General features: G+C 37.6%; 3 protein-coding genes and 2 long non-coding RNA genes across 11 annotated transcripts; 4 read left to right on the plus strand and 1 right to left on the minus strand.

Moving 5' to 3' along the window:
- The first annotated feature begins 3,253 nt into the window (after positions 1-3,253).
- LOC112290799 (polyprotein of EF-Ts, chloroplastic) lies at positions 3,254-9,823 on the plus strand. Of its 5 annotated transcripts, none has more exons than XM_090255466.1 (9): positions 3,254-3,888; positions 4,954-5,758; positions 5,951-6,707; positions 6,818-7,302; positions 7,450-7,692; positions 7,861-8,022; positions 8,272-8,586; positions 8,832-9,177; positions 9,581-9,823. In XM_090255466.1, exons 2-8 carry the CDS (start codon positions 4,955-4,957, stop codon positions 9,171-9,173), a joined length of 3,108 nt encoding a protein of 1,035 aa, XP_090111592.1. In that variant the 5' UTR covers positions 3,254-3,888; position 4,954; the 3' UTR covers positions 9,174-9,177; positions 9,581-9,823. The 5 variants fall into 5 exon arrangements, with proteins under 5 accessions (XP_090111592.1, XP_024393261.1, XP_024393260.1 ...); XM_024537492.3 differs by lacking the exon at positions 3,254-3,888 and adding an exon at positions 3,935-4,129 and having other exon boundaries at positions 9,532-9,823; XM_024537491.3 differs by lacking the exon at positions 3,254-3,888 and adding an exon at positions 3,935-4,129.
- Positions 9,824-10,039: 216 nt separating this feature from the next.
- Positions 10,040-12,042, minus strand: LOC141046128 (uncharacterized). Its single transcript, XR_016506153.1, has 3 exons — positions 11,762-12,042; positions 10,318-11,630; positions 10,040-10,178 (listed from the first exon to the last, which is right to left on the minus strand). It is a non-coding gene; the product is annotated as an uncharacterized LOC141046128 (long non-coding RNA).
- Positions 12,043-12,054: 12 nt separating this feature from the next.
- LOC141046127 (uncharacterized) lies at positions 12,055-14,931 on the plus strand. 3 transcript variants are annotated; one of them, XR_012218829.2, is made up of 3 exons: positions 12,055-12,993; positions 13,240-14,523; positions 14,644-14,931. It is a non-coding gene; the product is annotated as an uncharacterized LOC141046127 (long non-coding RNA). The 3 variants fall into 3 exon arrangements; XR_012218828.2 differs by having other exon boundaries at positions 13,240-14,405; positions 14,524-14,931; XR_012218827.2 differs by having other exon boundaries at positions 13,240-14,931.
- A 1,877-nt stretch (positions 14,932-16,808) lies between these two features.
- Positions 16,809-20,517, plus strand: LOC112290166 (uncharacterized). Its single transcript, XM_024536177.3, has 2 exons — positions 16,809-17,159; positions 18,145-20,517. Exon 2 carries the CDS (start codon positions 18,152-18,154, stop codon positions 19,691-19,693), a length of 1,542 nt encoding a protein of 513 aa, XP_024391945.1. The 5' UTR covers positions 16,809-17,159; positions 18,145-18,151; the 3' UTR covers positions 19,694-20,517.
- Positions 20,518-22,080: 1,563 nt separating this feature from the next.
- On the plus strand, positions 22,081-24,617 carry LOC112290498 (thioredoxin-like protein CDSP32, chloroplastic). Its single transcript, XM_024536785.3, has 3 exons — positions 22,081-22,654; positions 23,669-23,893; positions 24,024-24,617. The coding sequence occupies exons 1-3, from the start codon at positions 22,163-22,165 to the stop codon at positions 24,255-24,257; spliced, it is 951 nt and encodes a 316-aa protein (XP_024392553.1). The 5' UTR covers positions 22,081-22,162; the 3' UTR covers positions 24,258-24,617.
- Positions 24,618-24,978: the final 361 nt, after the last annotated feature.

Consider the following 24,978-nt stretch of genomic DNA (forward strand, 5'->3'; position numbering starts at 1 on the left):
CAATGTTGTATGCTAGTTTTATATTAGCTAAAATAGACTCAATATTTTTTGTAGCAACTCCTAAATAATGTATATGTTTGTTTCAATAGATCTACATTGCTTTCTTGGTTCTTTACTACCACTCATTATTGACTTTGCACTAAATGTAATATTGTTCTATTTGAGTTTTTTTCGACTCTCAATTTTTCTATTCTAAAAAGGCTTGTTAGAATTTATATTGTTGTGTTATGTAAAATTTAGCTCAAAAATTCATTTAGCATTTGATTGTTAAAGAATTCTAACTTATCTTTAAAAAATTCTTATAATAAAAAATAAATACACAAGGCCTTTAGAAACATCAATATTAGAAATTTAACCCTCTTAAAATCTTCTAATCAATTAAATTTTATTTCTTTTAATTTTAAATTATATCCTTACTAATGCCAATCTTATCATTGAATGACCTTGTTTAAATAATTTTTAAGATTATTTACATGCTTTTGCTTATTTTTAAATTAATTAAGTATTTTAAGCTCATAAATATGGATTCTACTAAAAATTCTAAAACCACTACCAACCTTAATCAAACATCAAAAAATATTTAAGAAAATATTAGAGAAAACTAATTAATCTTTATAAATCCTAAAATAAATTTATTAATTTCTAAAAAAATCCTAATCAAATCTTAAATAAATCCTAACTAAATTCTAATGAATCTTAAAGAAATCCTATCTATATGTTAATTAAATTTTGTAGAAATTCTAACTAAATTCAAACTAATCTTAATAAATTATAATCAACTCTAAGTTGATTCAACAATAAGTTGAAATTTTCTAATCAATCTTTGATTTTATTTTTAAAAAATTCCAATTTTTAAAATCTTAGTTGATAAATATGCCACAATACTTTGAAAAGAGTTATACAAACCAATTAAAAGAGAAGTTAAATATTATGCTTAAGTATTAAGTAGCCTCCTTTTTAACCTTAATATTGAGCTTCTAGTTCCAAGATCTCCTTCTTGAATTATAAATACTCTTCTAAAATTTGTGTAAATGTTAGTATTTACATCAGCTATCAATCCACTAATTTTTACTCCAATCTAATTGCTAGATTTTTCAGGATCTTAGAAACCCTTATTGGCCTTCAAATCTTTGATTTCTAATAGTCGAATCTATTTGAATTATATTAATCTTTAATCTAATTGTCTAATTTAGCTTAAATTCACAATACATATTCATTAGAACTATGTTAACATGTCTATAAAATTCTATTTTAACATCTACTAAAATATTAACAATTTTAAAAAATATATAAATTGTTCAAAACCAATGCTTATAGAATCTCCTTCAAGTTTTCTCTCTAACCTTTCTCTCCAATAAAAAAAATAGAACCTTGTATCTATTATAGATACACAATTTTGTGCCTTGAAGGCTAGTTTTGATCCTAATTTAAAACCAATTCTTCTTAAATATCAATTTAAAATTTTTTAGAAAGTTTTTACAAAAAACTATGTTTTTTTTTTACTTAGAAATGCATGTAGTATTATTTTTGCTAATCTACATTATTTTTCTTTCTTTATGGCCATACAAAGAAAATAAAAGTCTTTTTTTCAAAAAAACACCATTAATACTAAAATTTTTATTACGTCTCTATCTTTTGTATATAATTTCTAAAGTAATTTTCCATTAATTCTTTTTTTTTTTTTAATAATATAGGTCATTTTTTTCTCTTACATCCAATAGTGATGTTACAATATAATAATGTTACTTGTTGTGGCTTACTAGGATAGACATTGAAATTATATGTTGAAGAATCAAATAACTCTTTAATTAGACAATAGTTAATATCTTAGTTTAGTGATACTTTTTTGTCCTCATGTGCATATGGCTTATGGTGTGCCTACCTTCTAGTTTTGTCTACTGATTTACTATTCTTGCTATTTAGTTTGGGCTCTTTCTTTTTGTTTATTTAAGCTAGTTTGCATTAATAATTTAGTGACATTTTACAACATTTTCCTCTATCTTTCTGAAGTACTAGTCTTAAAACACATATCATTTTGTTTATTTGTACATGTTGTCAAGGATATTAAGCCTCCAATTTCTTAAAAAGAATTATCATTAAGTGTAGCAAATGAGCTTTTTTTTTAGCATCTACTATAGAAACAAGATCTTTTTTCTTTTATAGAAGACCCCAATCTTTAATAGTATTTTTAAGGTCTTCTACTCTATATATCTTATACTTGTGTTTGTACAATCAACTACTTATTAGCCATATTGACATTCCAAATCTTCTACCAAATATTTAAACTTGTCTTTATTGTCATATCATATTATAAGCTTTACAATGGCTCAAGTATTCTAATAGAAACAAGAAACTACAAGATATATAATAGGTGCTTTGATGTATATAGATTTCCTAAACCTTTAAACTTATGACACTACTCATAAATCCAATTTTACTATAAAAACAAATAAATGTTGATTATATGAGAATTAATCCTTCTTTGTCACCACAAATACAAAATAGAACTAAACAATTGATTTATCCATGCTACCTACAACAACAAAACTTTTAAATAAACTATATCTTTAAATAAGCTTCAACATTTGCAATTAGATGGATTAATATATTTGTTATCCTAAATTAGCTCTATTAAGTTTTTATGTAATAAAAACCTTACTACAATATATTTTATGACTATAAAATTTTCTAATAATGGCTACAATAACTATACAAAAAAAATAAAAAATAAAAAATCTTAGTAAAATACCAGAATAATTGTGAAATTACAACTATAATAAAACTATCACAAGAATATTGAAAACATGATTTTAGAAAAATTACGACAATAATTATAAAATACTAAAAAGGTAAAAGTACCATATAAGAATTGCTGTAAAAATCAATAAATATAATTTTATTGTTAACTTATCCTATCTCTCTTAGTTTTTTTCATGATTTATAAAAAAAGACAGTGTCAAGGTTGCAATTTCAGCAACAATAACATCATTCTAACAACTCTGCATAAGCATTTTGCCAATCTTTTAGTAGAATTCAAGCAACTTCAGTAGTCATCCAAAACTAAAATTTTGTTTTCCACAAATTAATCAACAAGAGCACATTTTATCTCTAAATTTTTACAAATGTTGTAAATCGATACATTACGTTACTTTAGCAAACAAAAAAAACATTTTCTTTGAGTAGAAAACATAGGAATTCTCTTCTACATTCCATAGTCTCATTTATACTAGACTTGCAAATACATTGAAGCTTGAAAAAAAACCTCATGTTGATCAAGTAAAACCACCATCAATCACAAGAATTCATTCTCTAAACTCTAACCTCCATCAGTAACTTAGAGTGTAGTATCTTAAAGTTTTCAATATACTAAACACAAGTCTTTGCAAGATAAGAGAAATTTTCATGTATACATGTAGGACTGTTTTATACAGTGTGTGTGTGTCTGTGGGCACTGGAAGGAAACAGCTCTGGACTTGCAGCCTGGTAACCGCCGCTTGGCAAGCTCATCATCGTAGACGAGGGCTGTGCGTCGACGAGAGGCCATAACTTGAAGCCTAGATCGCCGAGAAAAACTGGGTATCACCGGATGGCGAAACAATTCCTTAGTTTGTCACCACAATAGCATTTTCTCCAAGATCGAAGTTAGATTTCAAGCCTGCGGGCAAACCACGGCGGGCTCTGGAGGCGAGGTCCCGCACAGCCTCAGGAGTGTGGGTTTTATGGCAGTTGGAACCTTGCAGTTGGCTCTGATATGTCTCCATTGCCGCTCTCTGTTTAATCCCTTTGTCTCTTCCTATTCATCCTTCTCGCGGCGTAGTGTAGGCAGCAGTGGAGCTGGGTAGGGCGATTCTGTGAGGGGAGAGCAAATTGCTACAGCCGCACGCTCAGGTAAGTAGCTCATTCATCCCTTCTCTACTACTCTTCCTGGTTACGACTGGAACCCTTGTTGTGGGTTTTGTGAATTTCGCGGTTTAGGTTGTCTGTGAATTGGTGGTTTGCTCCGATCGTGGCTCGTGTAATTGTGTCGGAGTTTTTCAGCTTCGTTCCGGGTTTGTTCGAGGAGAGTGCAGAAGAGTTATGTTGCGAATTTTCCAGCCTGGGCGAGTGCCAATTTAGCCATTACAATGTTGTACGTGCGCTCTTGATTGCTTTGTAGTACTAGTCGTTTCTTTTCTTTTCTTTTCTTTCTTTCTTTCTTTACTTATTTTGATGGTTTTAGCGAGTCTTTAGGACTCGTCGCTGGTTGCTCATATTTGCTAGCTCGGAAAGATGGAAGTCAGTCCTAGTCATATTGTATTTTACTGGGGTCGTGTCCTCTCGCAACAGAGATTGTAGCCGTAGTCTATAATGATGCACGTCATGCTGTCTCTTCAGACATTTTCGTTAGCTCAATGATAAATTTATTTTGCATCGACGCACCCTGCCATCTAGTGTTCGAAACGTGACAGTGTCTCTCACGGATTGCTTCAGCGGTAATTGAACATTTACGACAGGGTTTGTGAATTTTGTGAGCGTTATCTCGTTGGAAAAAATGCTTGAATTTTGCTTTCCGACAATCTAGGACTTAGCAAGGATGGATAAGTTTCAGTTTTGAATACTTACTGTTTCAAGTCTGTAAAAGAAGCTGATAGTATAGCATTTCTTGACCTGATTCAATTGAAAATCCTGTAGTTTAATTGAAACTCTTAATCGATGATCCAGCCCATGTATTAAGCCTAAACCAAATCTGATCCGTATAAAGTCTTGAGTTTTATTTTCTACTTCTATGTTGTGAACATTACGGCTTTTGAAAAAATTATCGGAATGTTTTCAGTCAATTATTTGGACCTGGGAGTTTGAGCTTGCTGTTGCATTGATTTTAGCTTTCCGTTCGGTCATAGTGAAATCTGTCGTTGAAAATTATTTCTTAGTGAAAAATCTGATTTTTTTAGATTCGATGACTGTATGCAACAGGATGGCGTACGTTGCTCTCCCTACGAGGAATAGTACTGTGCTTCACCTGGCCAATGCTGCGGCAAGGCTTCCTCGCAATGCTTGTTCAATCGTGCAGTCTTCCCGCTCCTTGAAAGATATCTTGCCCCTGAGACCCTTGAAGGTGCACTCTTCGTGCCTATCTGCTGCACGCATTCTCTCAAATCTTACCACAACAGATTGGAGAATCTTTTCTTCTGTGGAAGACAATGTCACAGTGGAGGAACCCGCTGTGGACGCCACTGCTGGGGGTTCTGGAGGTGAGAACATTCCTGAGGCTACCGCTGCCGAAGAAACAGAGTCCTCCGAAGCTTCTGCCAAGAAAATGCAGAGGAACAGCACCATGAAGGGGCGAGCTGGTGGAAAGACGATCACCGTCCAGAAGGATCAGATTGTCCCAGGCGCTGTTTTCACTGGCAGAGTTCGATTTGTTCAACCCTACGGTGCATTTGTTGATATTGGAGCTTTCACTAATGGATTGGTACACGTTTCTGAACTAGCGCCAGGGTATGTGAAGGATGTGAGTGACTTTGTAAAAGTGGGCCAAGAGGTTACTGTGACAGTGCTTGAGATGAATGAGAAATCCAAGCGGATCGCATTGACGATGCGGGACAGAGAAAGCGAAGCCGCGGTGCCGTCATTTCGATCTGGAGATGAGTTGAATGCAGGGTCGGGGACTAGTGGAGATGGCAGTGGAAAGCCAACGAACCAGGGCAAGATTGCTGGAAGGGGAAATGGAGGCTCGAGGTCAAATTTGAAGCCGAAGTTAAGGCAGAGTAAGGCAAAGGTGTGCGTTTCTCTGGGCGGTACCTGTAGGACGACGGGTCTTGGAAGCAGTTTGTTTGACGTACCCGTGCGGTACATCGTTTCTGCACGTGCGGTGGTTGTTAAATTTGAGCAGTAACTGTGAGATGACGTCGGATGGAGAAGTGTTGGAATTCTGATTTGCACGCGTCTTTGTGGTTTCATTATGTGGCAGACGAAGCTGAAGAAGGGTGAAGTACTGAAGGGGACAGTGAAGAACATCATCCGGAACGGTGCGTTCATAGAGTTCCCTGAGCAAGGAGAGGAGGCGTTCCTGCGAGGGTCAGAGGTCACGGAGGGTGGGGAGAATGTACCAATTGAGAACCTTCTGACGGTGGGACAAGAGGTGACCGTGCGAGTTCTGAAGATCGAGAGAGGAAAAGCTTACTTGACGATGAAACCACAAATTGACATGACGGCAGTGAACGACTCGATCAACTCGGGTGTCGTAGGAGGTGCCACGAACCCTTTCGCAACATTTTTCCGCAGCGTGAACATGGTTTCTCGAACCCTTGTACCTGTAGATGCACAAGAGACAGCTTCTGCAGCTCACGAAGCACTTACTGTTGACAAAATCGCTAGTGTTCCTGAAACTTCTGCTGCTGAGGAAGCATCCGATGTGCAAGAAGCACCTGTAATTGAAGTGATCTCTGCAGCCCAGAAAGCTCCTACAGAGGAGGAAGCCCCTGCAGTTGACGCTACCTCTGTCTCTGAGGGAAAATCTGCCGTCGTTGAATTTTCTCCTGAAGTATCTCAAGCTTCTGTGGAAAGCAGTGAGGAATCATCAGCTAGTTCTGAGGCAAATATCGAGGAATCTCGTTCACTCTCACTTGGAGAGCTTGCTGAAGGGATTGGCAAAGCTGTAGGCGAAGTTGAGAATGTGGTCGAGGCTGCTGCACAGAGAGTTGAACACGTAGTTGAGGCCGCTGCAGGTATTCAAATAGACATCATGCTTACACAGAGTATTTAGTTGTATTTTCTACGTTTGTGCTGTATGGGTTTCGCAAGTATTCCTTCAACTTTAACTTGAGTTTGTTTTCAGATATTTTGAAAATTGGAGAGAAAGCCGATGAATCCAAAGAAGCTGCACTTCAGGAGCCTGAGGCATCTGCAGCTGAGGAACCAGCAGAAGTTGCACCTCAGGAGCCCAAGGCTGGACCACCTGAAGAATCAAAAACAGCTGCAACTGTGGAACCTAAGGCAGTTGCTTCTGCAGGACCAACTTCAGCACAAGTGAAGCAGCTACGGGAGAAGAGCGGAGCTGGAATGATGGATTGTAAGAAGGCTCTTGTGGCCTGCAGCAATGATGTCGCTAAAGCACAGGAATATTTGAGGAAGAAGGGTCTTGCAAGTGCTGAGAAAAAAGCTGGTCGCATTGCTGCTGAAGGCCGCGTTGGAAGTTATGTTCATGGTGGACGTCTGGGTGTGCTTATCGAGATAAACTGTGAAACGGATTTTGTTTCTCGAGGTTCTCAGTTCAAAGAACTTGTAATGGACATGGGCATGCAAGTCGTAGCTTGTCCAGCTGTAAGTATGCAACACAGTTTAAGGTTTCTTGTTACACTATTCTTTTTCATCGTCCAGTTCTAATTGTATCTAGCTAAATGTTCCAGACATGAGTAATTTATTTTCATTGAAATTTTAACACAAGCAATTGAATGTTCATAATTTCAGGTTCAGTATGTTAGTACAGACGACGTACCAGCTGATTTTGTGGCAAAGGAGAAGGAGATAGAAATGAGCAAGGAGGATCTTGCAAACAAACCAGTCCAGATTCGTGAGAGGATTGTGGAGGGCCGGGTGGCCAAGCGGTTGGGGGAACTTGCACTATTGGAGCAGCCTTTCATTCGGGATGACAAAGTTCCCGTCAAAGATCTTGTGAAAGAACTAACTGCGCAACTTGGGGAGAAAATTCAGGTTGGTGCACATGAATGTTATTCGGTGAACTTAATCTTTGTGTGCAAGGCTTTGTTGCTAGCTGTTGACGCGTTTTTTTTTTCAGAGTTGTTGCTAGCTGTTGGCACATGCACTTTTGCGTATAATTGTTCCGAGCTAATTGGAACTTCACTTTCAATGTTTGGTCAGATTCGTCGTTTCGTGCGGTACAACTTGGGAGAGGGTCTTCAGAAAAAGTCTGATGACTTTGCATCTGAGGTAGCAGCGCAAATAGCAGCCAAGGCTGATCTAAAGCCAGTCACAGAAGTTCCTAAGGTTGAAGTGGCTAAAAAGGAAGAGGATAGTCCCAAGGTAGGATGTCTTCGATTTGACACGCTCCTTGATTATTCTTTACCTGATTTTCTACAGCTGGCACCGCCTCTACTTCTTTTCTTCACATCACTTTCTCGATACTCTCATGCAAACGCTGAATCCTGATGTTACTGGGTGTTGTGTTGTTGCTATAGTCAGCACCTTCCAAGTTTGTTCACCTGATTTTTGAAGTTAGGTGAGTCGCTTAGTAGCTATGGCTAACAGCTCAGACGTGACACACTTAAACAGGTAGCGGTATCAGTATCCAAAGTGAAAGAGCTCAGGGAAATGTCTGGGGCAGGAATGATGGATTGCAAGAAGGCTCTGGCAGCTTGTGACAATGACATTGAAAAAGCAACCGAGTATTTGAGGAAGAAGGGCTTGGCCAGCGCCGATAAGAAGTCTGGCAGGATTGCATCAGAAGGTCTTATTGGGAGCTACATCCACGATGGACGTATAGGTGTCCTCATCGAAGTCAATTCTGAGACCGACTTTGTTTCCAGGAGCGACCTGTTTAAGGAACTTGTTGCCAACATGGGAATGCAAGTAGCTGCTTGCTCTCAGGTTAGTAAATTGAAGAAGTCAAAGAAAAAGAAAAAGAAAACTTCCATCTTCCCTTAATTTTTAAGTCGAAAACTAAGATTTTTGTTTCCGAGCCCTGTTCCTATCCTTCTGAACAGGAGTTGCCCAAAGAGAGCAATTTAATTGCCCATAAACGCGGATCGTTGCACGCCACCAGATGTTCTTAAATCGTCCGGTCTTACTGCATTAGGAACATTTATTAACACCAGAGTCCTGTGGCTTGGCAGGTGGAGTACGTAACGGTTGAGGAAATCCCCGCCTCAATTGTTGAGAAAGAGAAAGAGATTGAAGCCAGCAAGGAGGACTTGGCCAACAAGCCAGAGGCTATTCGCAGCAAGATAGTGGAGGGTCGCGTCGCCAAGACTTTGAATGAACTGGCTCTGTTAGAGCAACCATTCATCAGGGACGATAAAATTTTGGTAAAGGACTATATCAAGCAAACTATTGCTACTCTGGGTGAGAACATCCAAGTGAGGCGGTTCACCAGGTTCAACTTAGGAGAGGGTATTGAAAAGAAGAGTACCGATTTTGCTGCTGAAGTCGCTGCTCAAACTGGGGCCAAGGCTTAATCAGGTGCGAAGGCTAGCTTGTAGTAATAGTTTTAGTTATTTGCCATAGAGTTCAAAGATTAGCAGCAACTATTAAACTCTTGGGAAGCTTTAGCTTAGTAACTCTTCGACGTACATTTATTGTAAAATGTGGTAATTGGGCAGTGAATTTTTGGATGGTTTAGCATGCATCCAGTTCAGTTTCTTGATAAGTAGATCAATGTTTTTTTGTTTTTTTTTTTGTTTTTTTTTTTTTTTTTTCTTCGCTTTCTTGCATGAATTTCATTGTGTTTCCAATTCTTGTGACTTCATTCACAACCAGCTCTATGTAGCTTATAGAACAACTAGCTTGCTGATAGCTCTTGCTGACAATGATCAGTGTTGACCTTTTCTATTTCCTTGACTCTGCTGGAGATGGGTACAATCAGACCGGCGCCTGTTTTAATTTCACTAGAATCCAAGACTTGGTCCAATGCTCAAAAGGTGCTGCTGTAAAATGGTATGTAACATTTTTATTTTACAAGCTCTTTAGTTTATTAAGTTGTTGAGTTTCCAGGATCAATCGTGCAATTAAGATTAGAGGATATTACATAGAATACAAAGTTTTAAGTGAAAGAATATGTACTCGTAGTAAGTTTTACAGAAATTGTCAAAATTATGAAGGTTTTAAATGCGTTGTTTGAGAATGGATATTGAAACCAAAACTTGTGTAGAAAAAATGGTTGAATGTGTATTACGATATGCGTTTTGATGAACACTTTTTGAAAATAGCTTTTTAATTGCATCAAAGGATACTTGTTGATATCTTGAATCGAATGAAATTTTGGCACGGAATGCAGGTATTCTAGGCACCCTCACTAGAAACATCGTTGCCTATTTTTTTAATTTTAATTAAATACATTCGTATGTGATACATCAAGACAGAGCTTTCTTTATAAGATAATTGTAACTGAGAATTTCTTTGATTTTCTTTTTTATCTTTTCTTTTTAGTCATTTTTTCCTGATTACCCGGAAACTTTCCAGCCCTGAACCGGAAATCAATACAAGGTGTTTTTTTTTTTTTTAAATAAATTATTGAAATAATAATAATTTAAATATTGGATTCTTTTTTTATTTGTTGACCAAGATAGCATACATTATTACAGAATCTCTTCCAAAACTCACCAACATTTGAGGGACTAAAGACTTTTAATTTTAGAAATAATTGTTTAAAAAATATGGAAAATATCCTGATCTTGATGATAAACACCCATAGTTGTTGCTCTGAATACCATTAAGACCCAATAAAGTTAAATAGAAATAAAATAAATCTACAATTGACAAATTTTTGGGATTCTTGTTTTGATCAATAAAAAGCATTGATTTAGTATTTTCCTACATGTATATTCTTATATTTTCCTATATATATTTATAAAAAAATCTATCTATATATATATATAATATCACATGATTATTAAAAATTATAGAAGTTTTTATAAAAATTCCATACAACTTTATTAAACATGCTTTTATAATTCATTGATGAATGAGCCTCCTTGAAACTATTGTGTGGTTATAAAATATAATTAGATGTCTTTATTAGACTTTTAGAACAGCTCTTATAGATAAAAAAAATAAATTTAAAGTCATTAGTACGAGGTATATGTATTTAAGGAGAGAAGATTTAAATGTCATAACTTTTAAATACTTTGCTTGGCTGGAATCAAGAAACCTCACTTAGTCAGCTTTACACCTAAAACAAATCAACACAAAAGTCTCCAAAAGAACTAGTTAAGGAAGAATGATCTTTTCTTCTTAGGGCATATACAAATGGGACACCTCAAATTGAGATTTTAACAAAAAACAAATTAACAAATTTGTTGAAAACTACTACAAATAATTGGCAAAATTCAAATCTTTCTTGCATGAGTTTCATTTTGATTTATGCATCAAATTTATTTATACATCGTTTTTTTATTTAAAAATACTGGAATTAATACCTTGAATAAAGTAATTCACTTTTTTTTTCTTTTCTTCTTTTTTTTTTCAAAATGTTAACATTTTGAGTAGAACAATGGGTGACAAGTCTGACAGTGAATTTCCATACAAAAATAGTACATCTACATGTATATTTATATTTATATTTTCTTATATTAAAAAAAAAAAAAAAAAAAAAAACACACACACACAATTTTGAAACAAGATTTTAGTCTGATGTTCTACATTCTTTCCAACTACATCTTCAAAAATTGCAGATTTACAACAATATAAAACTCAGTTCCAAACATCCAAATAGTTTTAACATTCTCCTTCAAATTTCTATATTTGCCTATGACCCTCTTGTAGAAATGTTTAATTTGAATAATCATTTTTTTAAAGTCAATTTTTTCTTTAAAAATGTTGATATATATTTGAAAATATTGGTGGTATATATTTATATTGCATATTATCCAAAAATTTATCCATTTAAATAATATAAAAGTATAAAATTTTGCAATCTATTTACAATAAACTCTTAATTTTTACTGTATATATATATATATATATATATATATATATAAATTCACATGAAAATAAGAATACAATTGGAAGATTTGTATTATCATTCTCTACTTGAAACAAAATTTACCTTATATTTGAATGTATGTATGTATGTGTATATATATATATATATATATATTAAAAGTCAATAAATTATGTCAAAGTTTTGAAAGCAACTATATATTTTTATGAGATAATAATCATATTTTTTAAAATAGTATTCCAAACACTATAATGTAAGGATCTTTATTATCAGAAGAGAAGGCAAAGGGCACCAACTTTTCAAATTTGAGATTAACTGCAATTGACGAGATTTTAATAGTTACCTTTGTACTTAGAAAAGTCAACCAAAAAGCCATAAAAAGAAATAATAAGGTAGAATGTTTTTTCTTTGTATATGGTGTAGATAATATTGTCTCCTCAAATTTGCATTACATCCATCTAAACAAGTGGTTTTACAAAATATATATATATATATATATATATTTATGTCTTTAACAAAGTATTAATTAAGGACATATATAGAGAGAATCACATATTTGTAAACTGTATTTTATTATAATTTTTAAAGTAAAATTTATACAAAAATAAATAAATTAATCACTGTCATGATCTATTCTTATTTTAAATTATTAGTAAAGACCAAGGCTTGCAAATTGCAACTTTTTTCTATCAAGCAAGTAAATTTCAAAAGAGTTTTGAACTAAAGTCTTATAAAGTGAGCTTCTATGTATAATTACCCTTTGGAAACACACACCAACAACTCAATATAATCTTTCTCACAAGTGAATCCATCATACCTATGTAATTTTTTTTATTTTTATTTCAAATTATATTTACAAATTTTGATATTTTATAAGAACTCTGTCTATTACAATAACTTGAGGACCTCATTAAATATTTTATTATTGTTGCCTACTAAATCATCAAAGAAGTTCAATATTCAAAAACAAGGAAATACAGGCTTTAAAACATAAGAATATAAATTAACCACGTGTTAATTATAAAACATACATAATTGAACAATTTAAAAACTATAATTAAGTAATCTTATTATCATTATTATTATAGATTATTAAATATTCATTGTCCAAACAAGTCATAACATACACTTATCCATGTGCAGTTTTATTTCATTGTTAAAGTATATAAAATTTTGGATTATGCTTAAATTTCATTTAACTTGTTTAAAATTGTGTAAATTTCACTTTAAAAACAATAGATTCTTAAATGGATGCCGATAGTTAATTTCTTATCTGACATATTTTGATCCAACATAAATAGAAGTAAAAATACATAACATATGATAGAGAAAAAAAAGTAAGTCTAAGAAGTTACAAGACATTTTAGCTACAAATTTATTTATGACAATTCTATAATAAATTATGTGAAAATCTGGCACAATAGAAATTTTTTCGTAATTTTTAAATAATCTAAGTATTATATTCTTGAATGATTTTTAAATTGGGGGCTTTGTTAAAATTCATTGTAAATGTTAAAGTTTTAATGAAATTGATAATATGGAACTCAAAATCATTTCGTAACGAGATTCTTCTTCTTTTGCAGAAATGTATTTTATTAGTCAAACAAAAATTCAATGTAAGGAATTAAAACCCGCAGCCATTTTTACAAAAAAAAAAAAAAAAAAAAAAAAAAAAAAAACTTAAAATTGTGAAATACATAAAATGGGAAACTCAATCAAACAAAGGGTGAAATAATTTTATGTGCAGTATACATGATTCTTTTTAGATAGTTTCTCTCAATTATTAAAATTTAATTAAATACTACCAATAATCACTGTTGACCACATTTGTCTTTGGCAGTAAAGTTGTTCTGTTGTTGTGTTCGAAACCATATTAGAATTTTGGATCAAATTCACGTGTGCCTTGGATTCGAAGATTTAAGTTAACAAATAATATATATACATATATATATATATATATATATATATATATATATATTTCATCATTATCCTCTAAAAGAAATTTATGCTTGCAAATTTTTATGAATGCCCCTGCAAAGTTTTTGATACAGTATTTTCTTTTACAAATTTGAGAAAGAAAAATAAGAGATGAGTTTCTAACTTTAATCGCCCTTTTTACTGTTATTTATTTATTTGTTTGTTTTATTGTTGAAATTAATTAATACATCAATACAAGTTAATAAAATCACGTTAATTTCTTTGAGTAACCACCCACTTCAACATACAGGTTACGGTGCTATTGATTTTTCTTTAGTAAAATTTAAACAATAAAATTAAAAACACATATTCAATCCTCAAAAGTTTGAGCACCAATGTGCTGGTCACTTTAACCATTTAATAAGCTAACACTCCAACATTTTAACATTAGCGTTCAATTCATAATTCCTTCTACAAAAACTTATATCATGTTCACACTTTTTTTTTTAAAAGTATTCAGATAATCCCATTCTCGTGCCAAAGCAATGAACAAAACCCAAAATTTGATGAAAAGAAATATATACATATATATATGCATTACAAAAAATACATAAAAGTTTGAAAATGGCATCCCGGAATAAAAGATCCATCCACATCCGAATTAATTAGCTACTTACAAAAATCTCACTTTAAACCGCAAAAATATCATATATTTTCTACTCTTAATCTAAAAAAAACACATATTAAATTATATAATTTTATACTCCACTTATGTTTAAAAATATGTTACGTGTTTGTAGCTGCCAGAATGGCAGAGAAAGTACAATCTAAGGTACAAACAAGAAGTACATTGTGTGACTATTTATTCCCTTTGAATAAACAAATACCCATAAATTGGAGACAAGTTTATCCATACATACCTCTCTCACCCTATTCTTATACGCCTACAGGTAGTTGTTCATACTTTTTAAAGTATTTTTTTAATATTTTCTATATATATACAAATATATTTTGAAGAAAAGGTTAAGTATTCAAGCTATGGCATGGCCCTTCGCAACCCCAAAATGAAGACATCCAATAAGTTAAAAAGGAGTTGGGATTTGCTATTGGAGCGATGTACGAGGGTCAACACCTCTCCCTCATAAATTACAAGTTGTGGGCTATAGTGCCAATCATGCTTTATTTGGACAATCTCAAAGTTTTAAATTCTAGTCCAAAATATCGTAAGCATAGGATATGATGTAGAATAAGACAAGAATAACAAAACAATAATATTAAAATTGTTCATCTTTATTATATATGTATATTCAAAAATGTTGTCATAAACAAAAGAGTATCTATATGCCAAGAGATGCCAAGTCTTTGTGGACTATTTCCCAAGTCTCCAAAGACTTGGCATCTCTTGGCATGACATACTAAATAAGACTATTTTTTTTTGTTTTCACTAAATATCTTCATACGTGTGTGTAAAGAGGAGGTTGCATGTTTGATTATTTGTCACTTTCTAAACCATTTTTACTGTGGCTCTTTGACTTGTAAAATCTTTAGAAAACAACTGGTCTCCCTGTTATGGTCTTAGGGCATTTATTTATCAAATTCCTCATTAGAGAATTTGATAAATATTTTATCAATTAAAAAATATATTTTCTCATCTTCTTTTCATGTTGTAGGGTGTATGTATGGTAGGCTTCTTGTGTGTCAAGTTTGTTTGTGTAAAGTAAATTGTCTCATTTATATGGTCATTTCAGATAGTTTGAGATATTTTCAACAGTTGCATTGAATATGAAGTTGGTGGCTCATAGAAATGGGCCATGATCTTTCTTTAACAATTTACACATTTATATGTTTTATTTTTATTTTAAATGTTTGAAGATGACATGCATGTTCACGTGCTCTAAGAGGCACAATATTGAGCAGTTATTCCCCAACCCAAAAATACTTTTATTTGTGTACATGTACATTCTCATACTTTTTCAATATAAGTTTCCCCAAAGCCACACAATACTGAAGAACATCGTCAGTTTTAATAAGAGTATTCAAAGAAGAAGAAAATAAAATAGATGTCGGGAAACAACGATTCCGTAAGAAATTTTATATTTTAAAACCGACGTTGATAATGGAAAACGTCCATGAGTGTTTGCAATATCCCGGAGTGTGTGTCACAATGGAATCTTTCCAAATAAATCATCTCTCATCACCCGATTATCGACTTCAACAGTAATAATAATGTTATTTTAAGGGGAAAAACATGCCTAGAATATACCCAACAAGCTGTTCTTCTATGTAGTAAACATGTCAAGCCATAGCCATCAAAAATGCACAAAACCACGAGAAATTAACTTCTCAACAATAATAAAAATAGTAGCACCACGATTCTCTAACTCTTCCATCAAATCAGAAGTTGGGGATTAGAATCTTATTATCTTGTTGCAAAACGACATTCCCTTATCTTGCTTTGTCTTGTAGCCTTACGGTAATAGGCCCCAAGCATTTTCAAGGCTCGGGCAGGGGGGTTATTGGGCCATAGAGGAAATTTCATCTTGGGCAGACCATCTGCCCAGAGGAGAAACTTTTATTTTATTTTGCTTTGTCTTTTAAATTATTTGATTGGCGGGTTCTTCCTCCGAGTGCGGTGGTCAGCTCAAGCCGCCGCCGTGGACGTGAAAATCCGTCTCCATCGCGGAGTTTCGGTGCCCGCATGGTCGATGTGTGAGGTCACCATGGGCATCTGCATCGATTTAACGATGTGGGTTCCGGATGGTTGTGGGTTTTGTGAGATGACGGGGGCGTGGTAATTTGTCCCACAGGAACTGGTGTAACGGGGGGTTGGCGTCTCACAATCATTGTGCCCTTGAGAGCGTGAGATCTAAAGGTTTGTCGTGGACATCGATCGCCTTTGAATGATAGAGCCCCCGAATCGTAACGAAATACGTTCTGGGTATTGCTTGTCAAGAGCCTGTCGCTGTGACAGGGAATTTTTTGGGGTTTTCTTGGGGGTTTTAGTGGGTGGTTTTTGAGTATGTTATTTTTTTATTTTTGTGAAAAATAAACGGAGTGGCACTGTGGATTTAGCGTTGTTAATTTTATTGTGTACCCAAAAGTGGAGAGCCCGGAGGAACCGGTCCGTGACAGAAACAGGGGAGCGAGAAGCGGTGGCGGAGCCTACGGGCTTCCACATCTCGCTGCCGCTTTTAAAAGGCGTTATCCTGCGTTGTTTCTCTTGCCACTGCCCCATTGCAAATTCTCCTTCTGCGGGTGGATTCCCTCCCGTTACTGAGCTTGCGAACTGAGAGAGTCTTGTTGGGGAGATCTTGATGAGAGCTCTCCAGTTAGGCTTCTCACGACCTCCCTGGGCAGGCGTCTCACGACCTCTGTGTGTGTGTGGAGCCTGGCTTCTGTTTGCTGTTCATTACACAGCCGTTGTCTTCCTTGGCATGCAGGGTTTTGACGAGGGAATCCGTTGGGCATGTTGCGGACGTTAAGGATGGGTCACATGGATCTTTGAATTCAGTCGAAGTCGTTGTCACGAAGGTCGTCCCCTAATTCAAGAGTCGCGCAGCTGGAAAACATCTGGAGATAGACATTTGTAAGTGCATCGCCTTTTTCTATTCTTGTTACCATGGAATCCAGCATTAGTATATGTAGTCGTCGGGCGCTTTAAATGCTGCAATCCCTACTGTTTACAGTGGCGCATGTGCGATTTTATGCGGTGCATTCCTGGTGTGCATTTGTGGTAGAAAAACTCCTAAGAGTTTGTCATATGAGGCTTGCAGGGACTGACTGATGTTTCTATTTGTTAGAGTGTAGTAGTTTATATCCTCGCATTATCAAAAGTACAACGCAAGGAACTGGGCTATTTTAGAAAGCCATTCAGTAATGTACAGTTTGCGTAATCGACGGGTTTCTCAATGTACCACCCCGGATGTTGACTGTCATTCAATTCAAATAGGTAAATGTATGAGATTAAGCTCGGTTGTTAGCCTGAAGAGGACTCACATCTAAGTCCATGATTTGTCAACATCATCACGCTGATCTGTGACTCGCTGCTTGTTCTCCCCGCATATAGACTCGTTGATTTCCGTTATGTCCTATTTAAGATCATGACGAGGATTGGAAAGCTGTAGAACTTGTATTCGTATCTCGTACAACTCCTTCTGCACAATAGCAACTGTTGCTTTTCGCAGTGAAGTAAGAGTTGCTATGATGAGGAAATCTAGTCAGGTCCAGTTTGCAGGTATGCTTATTTATGAATCTTCGCCGTTGGCGAGTGCCACGGGTGCCCATTTGTGTGTGTAGTGACGTTAAGATGCTCTAGAGATAAAAGATACTTGTGGATTTTTTATTTTTTATTTTTTATTTTTTGTGGAGTATGCATGCCCAGCAGCGTAATTCTCAAAATAAGACACCTTCGAAGTGGGTACGATGGCTGTAGATTACGGGACGAGATGACAGATTCGAGATGGTTGTTGTTTAATTTGCATGTTAATCCGTGAAGTACTGTTTTCCAACTTCTGTGCAAGATCTGGCCATTGGAACATGCGTCTCTGATGCGTTCCATATTGTGTTTGTAGAATCGGGATGACGAATAATGGGAACATATCTACTGGCGAGGTGGTGGTCGTTACTCCCGCGAGGGAAACCTTCAACATAGAGGACGGGCAGCGAGAACCAGGCCATGTGGTGGTTCTGGGACCAATCGACAATGACAGCGACAATGCGAAAGTCCCTCGCATCTCCGCTGCCGATGGCTCCACTCCCGAAAGAGAGGCGCTCCTCTCAGGATGGCGCCGGCACAACGACGTCGCGTCGTTGCAAGAGGTGAACTCTTCTATTAATGTACCCGAGGGGGCATGGTACAAGAAGGCGTTTGCCTTCGCTGGCCTCGGAATCATGGTCAGCGTTGCATACATGGATCCTGGAAATTGGGCTACGGGTCTCAACGGAGGTGCTGCGTTTGGTTACACACTGCTCTCGGTCATTTTGCTGTCGAACTTCGCAGCTAATTTCTTCCAGTTCATGTCTCTGAAGCTCGGCATTGTGGCGGATCGTGACCTGGCCCAAGCATGTCGCGACGCTTACCCCAAGTATGTGGTCTATGTCCTGTGGGTGATGATGGAAATTGCCATCGCCGCGACTGATTTGGCGGAGGTGATTGGTTCAGCCGTCGCAATGAACCTCTTATTTGGCCTTCCTCTTTGGGCCGGCGTGTTGATTACAGCAGTGGACACAATGATCATCCTCGTGTTCGGAACTCGGAGTTTCCGAAGCTTGGAAGTTCTTGTCCTCCTCCTCTGCTTACTCATCGCGGGGGTGTTTGTCTACGAGCTCATCGCCGTGAAGCCAGAGTGGATCAGAGTAGCCAAGGGCCTGTATCCTAAATCCGAGATCATCACAAATCCTGACATCCTCTACAACGCTATCGGTATCCTCGGCGCCACTTGCATGCCCCATAGCTTGTTTCTCCACTCGAGCATCATCCAGACGCGAGCCTATCCTCGCACAAAGCAAGGCAGGAAAATGGCTCTGAAATACGGCACATGGGACTCGTGCTTTTCCTTGACATTTGCCTTCTTCGTGAATGCATCCATCTTGATCCTTGCCGCTGCGGCTTTTCACTACGGTCCCTACGCCAACCGTGAGCTTGCCAACCTCAGTGACGCATACAAGCTCCTCGCACCCGCTTTGGGAAACAACGCCGCAAAGATTCTTTTTGGGGTGGCGTTGCTTGCTTGTGGCCAAAACTCAACCATCATTGGCACATTGTCTGGCCAAGTCGTCATGGAGGGGTTCCTCAGAATTAGAATCAAGCCTTGGCTTCGACGCTTCGTCACCCGGTCGATCTCCATTATACCAGCTGCCATTGTCGCGGCTATCGGGGGCAACAACGGCGCGGGGCGTCTGCTTGTTCTCAGTCAGGTCATTCTGTCCTTCACTTTGATCTTTGCCGTCGTCCCCTTGGTGCATTTCACGAGCTCCCCTGCCAAGATGGGTAGCTTCGTCAACAGCTGGGTTGCGAGAATCTGTGCATGGACCATTGCAGCGATTATCGGCAGTCTCAATGCATACCTCGTTATCCAAAGTATTCGCCAAGGGTCTTTCGGGCAAGCCGGCCACGTTTGAGACATAAATTATGTACGTCGACGTGGTTTGAGCCTATGTAGGTGCTCGTCGAAACAGATGAAATGTATCTTCCCACGAGCTAATCCTAAGTTTCAGTTTGGGGCGTACGCACACTTCTGTTATTCAATGACACGGAATACTCTCCTTTTTCCCCCTTCTTCTTTTTCCTTTTTCGTTTCGTTTGACCCGGCCTCTGAAACGCCAGAGAAGAGGTTGCCCAAACAACTCCACACAGTGATCTAAAAGTTGTCGATCAACTGTTGCTGTACAAGCAAAGCCGGAGCCCAAGTTTCCAGTCCCCCAAGTTTCTCTTGTGAATGTACCCTCTTTCGTTACAGTCTGTTTGAAGTGACGAATTTCTGTTTGTACCTTCATGCATTCAGACTGGGTTGACCTTTGCGGTACATGCGCGGATACCTGCTTTACGGATGCACGAGACAGGAGCTAGCCTTATCTTGTGTCGTCTAGCATCTGGCATAACATTTTGTGTCTCATTCCCTGGTCCGCCAGTGGTGTAGGTGACGTAGCTCTTAGACCGAAGACTTTGTCCTGTAACCTCAAGCTTGGCATCAAAATACCTCCCGAGCAATGTCGCTGGAAAGAGGTCTAAGATCTTTGGAGCTGTTGGGATGAATCCTCAGTCGGGGATTGCGTGCTTCCCCTGGAATTACACTTGAGCTTCATTCGAGCTAGAAATAGCTTGTTTTATTCCTATAATATGTTCTCTAGGCTCAGCCACGAATGTGCAAGTGTTGTACATCGGCGATGATAATATCTTGTGCTGCCCGGAACTCTTTTATCTTTATTTTTTCTTGCTTTGCTTACAGTGTATCCCAGAAAACGTTGTGAGATTGTTGGGTCTGTTGCCGTGACCTTTGCTCGGCCGTTGTTTTTCAATCACCACCACTTGGACATGCGGGTGTTTGTGCCTTTAGAAAAAAGTGAACAGATATGAAGATAGAACTTTTTCTTCGAATAACACACTGATTAGCAGAAAAATATTGTTCTCGTCAATATGAATAGAGAATGAGTATAATATGAAACGAAGACTATTGATTCTTGAAAGAGCATATGTTCCCGCAAATCAATGGTGAATTATCATGTACCCTCTTCTCAGAAACAAATGGAAAGAAGATAAAAGTTTTTTATGTTTTAATTGTGGCACTAATGTGTGAAGATGCTTTGAATTGTACGGTAACTGTGACAGAACCCAGAATAATAAACACACAATGTAATCACGTTCTCATCCTGATATTGAATCTTTAAAATGTTAAAGAATCTTTCGAGAGTGTTTCAGAATGCATCGTTAAATAAAAACATGAATTAAAAATCAATTGAGCATTTTTATAAAATATGCAAAAGAATCAATATAATCAGTTTTCAAAGATTTTTTACAAATTTTGATGCTAACAATTACTATGTACGGGTGGGCCATCGACAAATTAGAAAGTGTTTAACGCACGTTACACAAAAGTTACGATTTGCAAGATTCTATGGACACGAAAGAGTGCTTTTACAAAACATTGTTAGACATCAGATATTTTAAAAGATATCCCAGTCTACAAAAAAGTCTTCCAACCTTTATATTCTTTTGCATATCTTGTTCACTTCTGAACAAACACCAGCCATCCAACCATTCATCCATCCAAATGCTAGTGAATATACTTTATTTCTGAAACGTTATATCAATAAGATGCATTTATAAAGGAAATTATGTGCAGAGGGAGAGAGAGAGAGAATGTAGATTCTTTTTCAAAATTCTTCAAATAAATTGCTGATCATGAGTCTGATTTGGAACTCACAAAAAAAATCTATCCTCAACTATTATTCCTGCGGTCTGCTCATATTCACGGCTATGAATAATTTGCAACCTCCATAAACTTATGATTTTGGGAGAACAATGTGAGAAGAAAGTGTGAACCCTGCCAGTTTGAATGGGCGAGACACCGAGAATCCTATTGTGGAGCAGTACACGGTTTCTGACCAACTATCTATATCCTAGAACCAGACATGAGAACAGGGTACCCGAGGCAGAAGATATCCGGATAGGGCGTCGACCCATGGAAACCGGGTGTCAGTGAGGTTATCAATCCCGGTAAGGGGAGGATTGAATCGAGACGAAAGGGGTTGGTGTTGAGATTGCAGCACCATCGCACATCGTAAAGGCTGAGAGCTTCTTATCTTCTTTCGTCGACAATCTGCGAGAAAGCGAGCAAAATATCAGCCCCCGATTCGATCCAAGGGTAACGCTGCGTTCGTGCTTGGTGACGAATTGTGCGGTCCACTTTCGCTGTCCAGAATGCGCGCTTCGTTTCTCGCTTTTTGTCCATCTGCGGGCGCGAGGTTTAGTGCGAGATGAGTTGATATTCAAGAGTGCGAACTGTATTGTTTTCGATGAATTGAGGCCGGGGCGGCTCGTCGGGAGTTTGTTGTTGGAGTAGGTTGTGTTGTTGATTCATTCCTCCAGCTATGGCGACCGCCGTGTCCAAGCTCCCCACTCTACATCTTCACTCCGCGTTGGGAACAATTCCGTCGGTGGAAAGTAGTAGTAGCAGTTCGGTCTCTACAGCGAGGTTTTATGCCAGGCGCAATCTGACCTCGCTCTCTAGCTTAATTCCAGCTGGTTTGAGCCGTGGCTCTGTCGGTTGTTGCAAGAGACGGAGCTGCGTAACTGTGTGTGCTGCTGCTACTCCAGCTGCTGAGAGTTCGAAGACATCGACGGATCGCGATGACCGTGTGGTGCAAATTAGTAGCGTGGAGCAGTTTGAAAAGGCTCTCAAGGACGCTAAGAACAGGCTTGTGGTGGTGGAGTATGCAGGTCTGAAAAGTGTCAATAGTAAGAAGATATACCCAGCTATGGTGGACCTAAGTAGGACGACCCAGACTGCCGTGTTTTTGCTCATCATGGGGGATGAGAATGATGACACCAAGGAACTCTGCAAGCGCGCTGGTATTGAAAAGGTATCTTCGACGTAACTCAGACTAGGAAATCGAGATTGAGGAGCTCTGCTTTTACAAGTTTATTCGAAAAGTTTCTTGTCCTAATAGTTTTACTACTTTTTCTTTTCTTTCTTTTTTTTGTTTGTTTCATCCAGAGACGTGTCTGTTTTTATGTCGTGTTGGGGTTGTTGAGGTGGGTTGATGAATTTGGATGGTCATTCTTGATTGAATGTTTTGCCGTCGACTGAGTACATGTTATGTAGTCATCAATTTCACGCAGCATGATACATCTGTCATGCCTTCGCCAATTAGGTCCTAAATACGAGAAGCTCTGCTTAGTGGCAGACTAGAGGTTCGGATGTTACGCACCGTTTGAAGCTCTTTCTCACTGGCAGTCATTGTTAGGGACTGCTGGTGGATAGTCAGCTCGGCATTGAACGGGAATTTCGCACATAATCGAAATTGTGTGCTTGTATAGAGAAATCTTATGGCTCTTACTTCGAGAGCGTATGTAATAGTCGAATTAGAGACTTCGTCCTGGAAATGTGCAGTATCTAGGGAGGTAATAGGGATGGATATAATTGATATTATCAGCTTTCGGCCATCTCCGACTGTGGCCTCAGACATGCTTATGCTTCTTAATTGGGAATATTTATTTGCAGATATTTGCGGGGTGGGGGGGGGGGTGCCGTGTAATAACTGGTTTATTTTTGTGCCGAGTCGTCTTGGTTCAGGGTGATTTATGTAGTGCGTTTCCGAGTTGGAGATTAGCAAGGTTCAGGAAGTGGGGAAAATTCTCGGAGAGAACTATGTGTGAGAGGTTTGTTGATGAGGAAGTTCGTTCCAGGAAGGCTTTCTAGTAGTACAATCCTCATCAGAGCACCTCTATGAGTACTCATTTTCACATGTTCTTGTATCTGAAATCTCGTTAAGTGTACACTGAAAAAGCTTTGTGTAAGTTTCGAACCAGTCCCAACACTTAGTGAAACGCACTTGGGTTTTCTAATTGTACATCTTTTGGATGGATTTGCATAGGTACCTCATTTTACATTTTACAAGAACCAGGAAGTTATACACGAAGAGGAGGGTATTGACGCAGAGCAGCTGGAGAATGATGTTTTGTACTATGGGGACCCAGATGCGCCAATCCACCAACTCCATGGTCGGGAAGATTTTGAATCACTACTTCGAAAACACAAAACCGACGATAAGTTGCTTGTCATTGACGTTGGCCTTAAGAACTGTGGCCCTTGCGTGAAGGTTCGTTTAAGTTCTGTTTTTCTTCCCACCCCTGTAGGCTAGTCCTGCTTTTGAAGTCTGTATGCTCGTTTGGAGACCTAAATTGGCGTTCTGACCTTTTTTTTGGAAATGGCGTTGTTTTGTTTCTCAGGTGTACCCCACGTTCATTAAACTATCGAAGCGTATGGCAGACTCCGCAGTTTTTGCAAGGTTGCATGGCGATGAAAGTGAAGACTGCCAGGAACTGCTGAAGTTGATGGGTGTCGTTGAGGTTCCGACCTTCCTCTTCGTTAAAGCCGGCAAGCTCTTGGGCCGCTATGTCGGTTCTGGGAGAGGATCCCTCATTGGTGAGATTCTGCGACACCAGGGTGTACGCGTGACCTAAGATGTGTTCACTCGATGCATTCTCTTCCCCCTACAATTCAACACAGGAATTCGCATTGAAAGAATCAGCAAATTCGAATGGGATCTCTTCACCTAATGGAACTTACATTTGCTCAACAGACACTGCCATCTAAGTGTAGGGTTACTTATATATCGAAATCGTTGAACTTATCCAAAGAGATGCTGACACGAACTGGGAAGGTTGCTACATTAATCTATCATGGGGGGATATCGTAACGTGTGTTTTATTATTAAATGTTACCATCAAGGTGAAACGGGGACCTTCGTTGTCGATGAGAAATATGCCAGACAATGTACCACTCAATTTTCCAATGACAGGCACCAGTTTTGCATATTAGAACGATGGTAAAGATTACACCTGAGCGTGATTGTGTTTTCTCAGCTGCAATGGATTGTGAAGACCTCTACCAAACTCTTAAATCTTTTGTTGCCCTATTTCCAGCAACAAAGTCCGAGCAAAGTTGGGGTAGAATCTGTCAATGTGTAGGGTGTTTCTTCCTCCGAGGCACTTGTATGATATTGCAACTGCAACTGTTCTGTAGCTCTGATGGTGTGCTGTAATACTCTACCACCTGCCAACGTGTCTTGCATGGTTTTCGATGAATTGTAAGTTAAAATCCCCACTTGTCATAATATATAAACGAATTGGCCTAGAGATGGATAAGGCTTGTGGCAACTGAGATTCTTATCGATAAACAAAA

This window comes from Physcomitrium patens, chromosome 13 (genome assembly GCF_059467195.1).
Source record: "Physcomitrium patens ecotype Gransden chromosome 13, ASM5946719v1, whole genome shotgun sequence".
Lineage (NCBI taxonomy): Eukaryota > Viridiplantae > Streptophyta > Bryopsida > Funariales > Funariaceae > Physcomitrium > Physcomitrium patens.

Bases quoted from the DNA above. Each gene is read 5' to 3' on its own strand.
- LOC112290166 (XM_024536177.3), top strand. From the start codon at position 18,152: ATGACGAATAATGGGAACATATCTACTGGCGAGGTGGTGGTCGTTACT.
- LOC112290799 (XM_024537492.3), top strand. The intron at 6,708-6,817 runs GTATTCAAATAG...GTTTGTTTTCAG, and splicing joins CGTAGTTGAGGCCGCTGCAG to ATATTTTGAAAATTGGAGAG. The intron at 8,023-8,271 runs GTAGGATGTCTT...ACACTTAAACAG, and splicing joins AGGAAGAGGATAGTCCCAAG to GTAGCGGTATCAGTATCCAA.
- LOC112290498 (XM_024536785.3), top strand. From the start codon at position 22,163: ATGGCGACCGCCGTGTCCAAGCTCCCCACTCTACATCTTCACTCCGCG. The intron at 22,655-23,668 runs GTATCTTCGACG...GGATTTGCATAG, and splicing joins AGCGCGCTGGTATTGAAAAG to GTACCTCATTTTACATTTTA. The intron at 23,894-24,023 runs GTTCGTTTAAGT...TTTGTTTCTCAG, and splicing joins ACTGTGGCCCTTGCGTGAAG to GTGTACCCCACGTTCATTAA.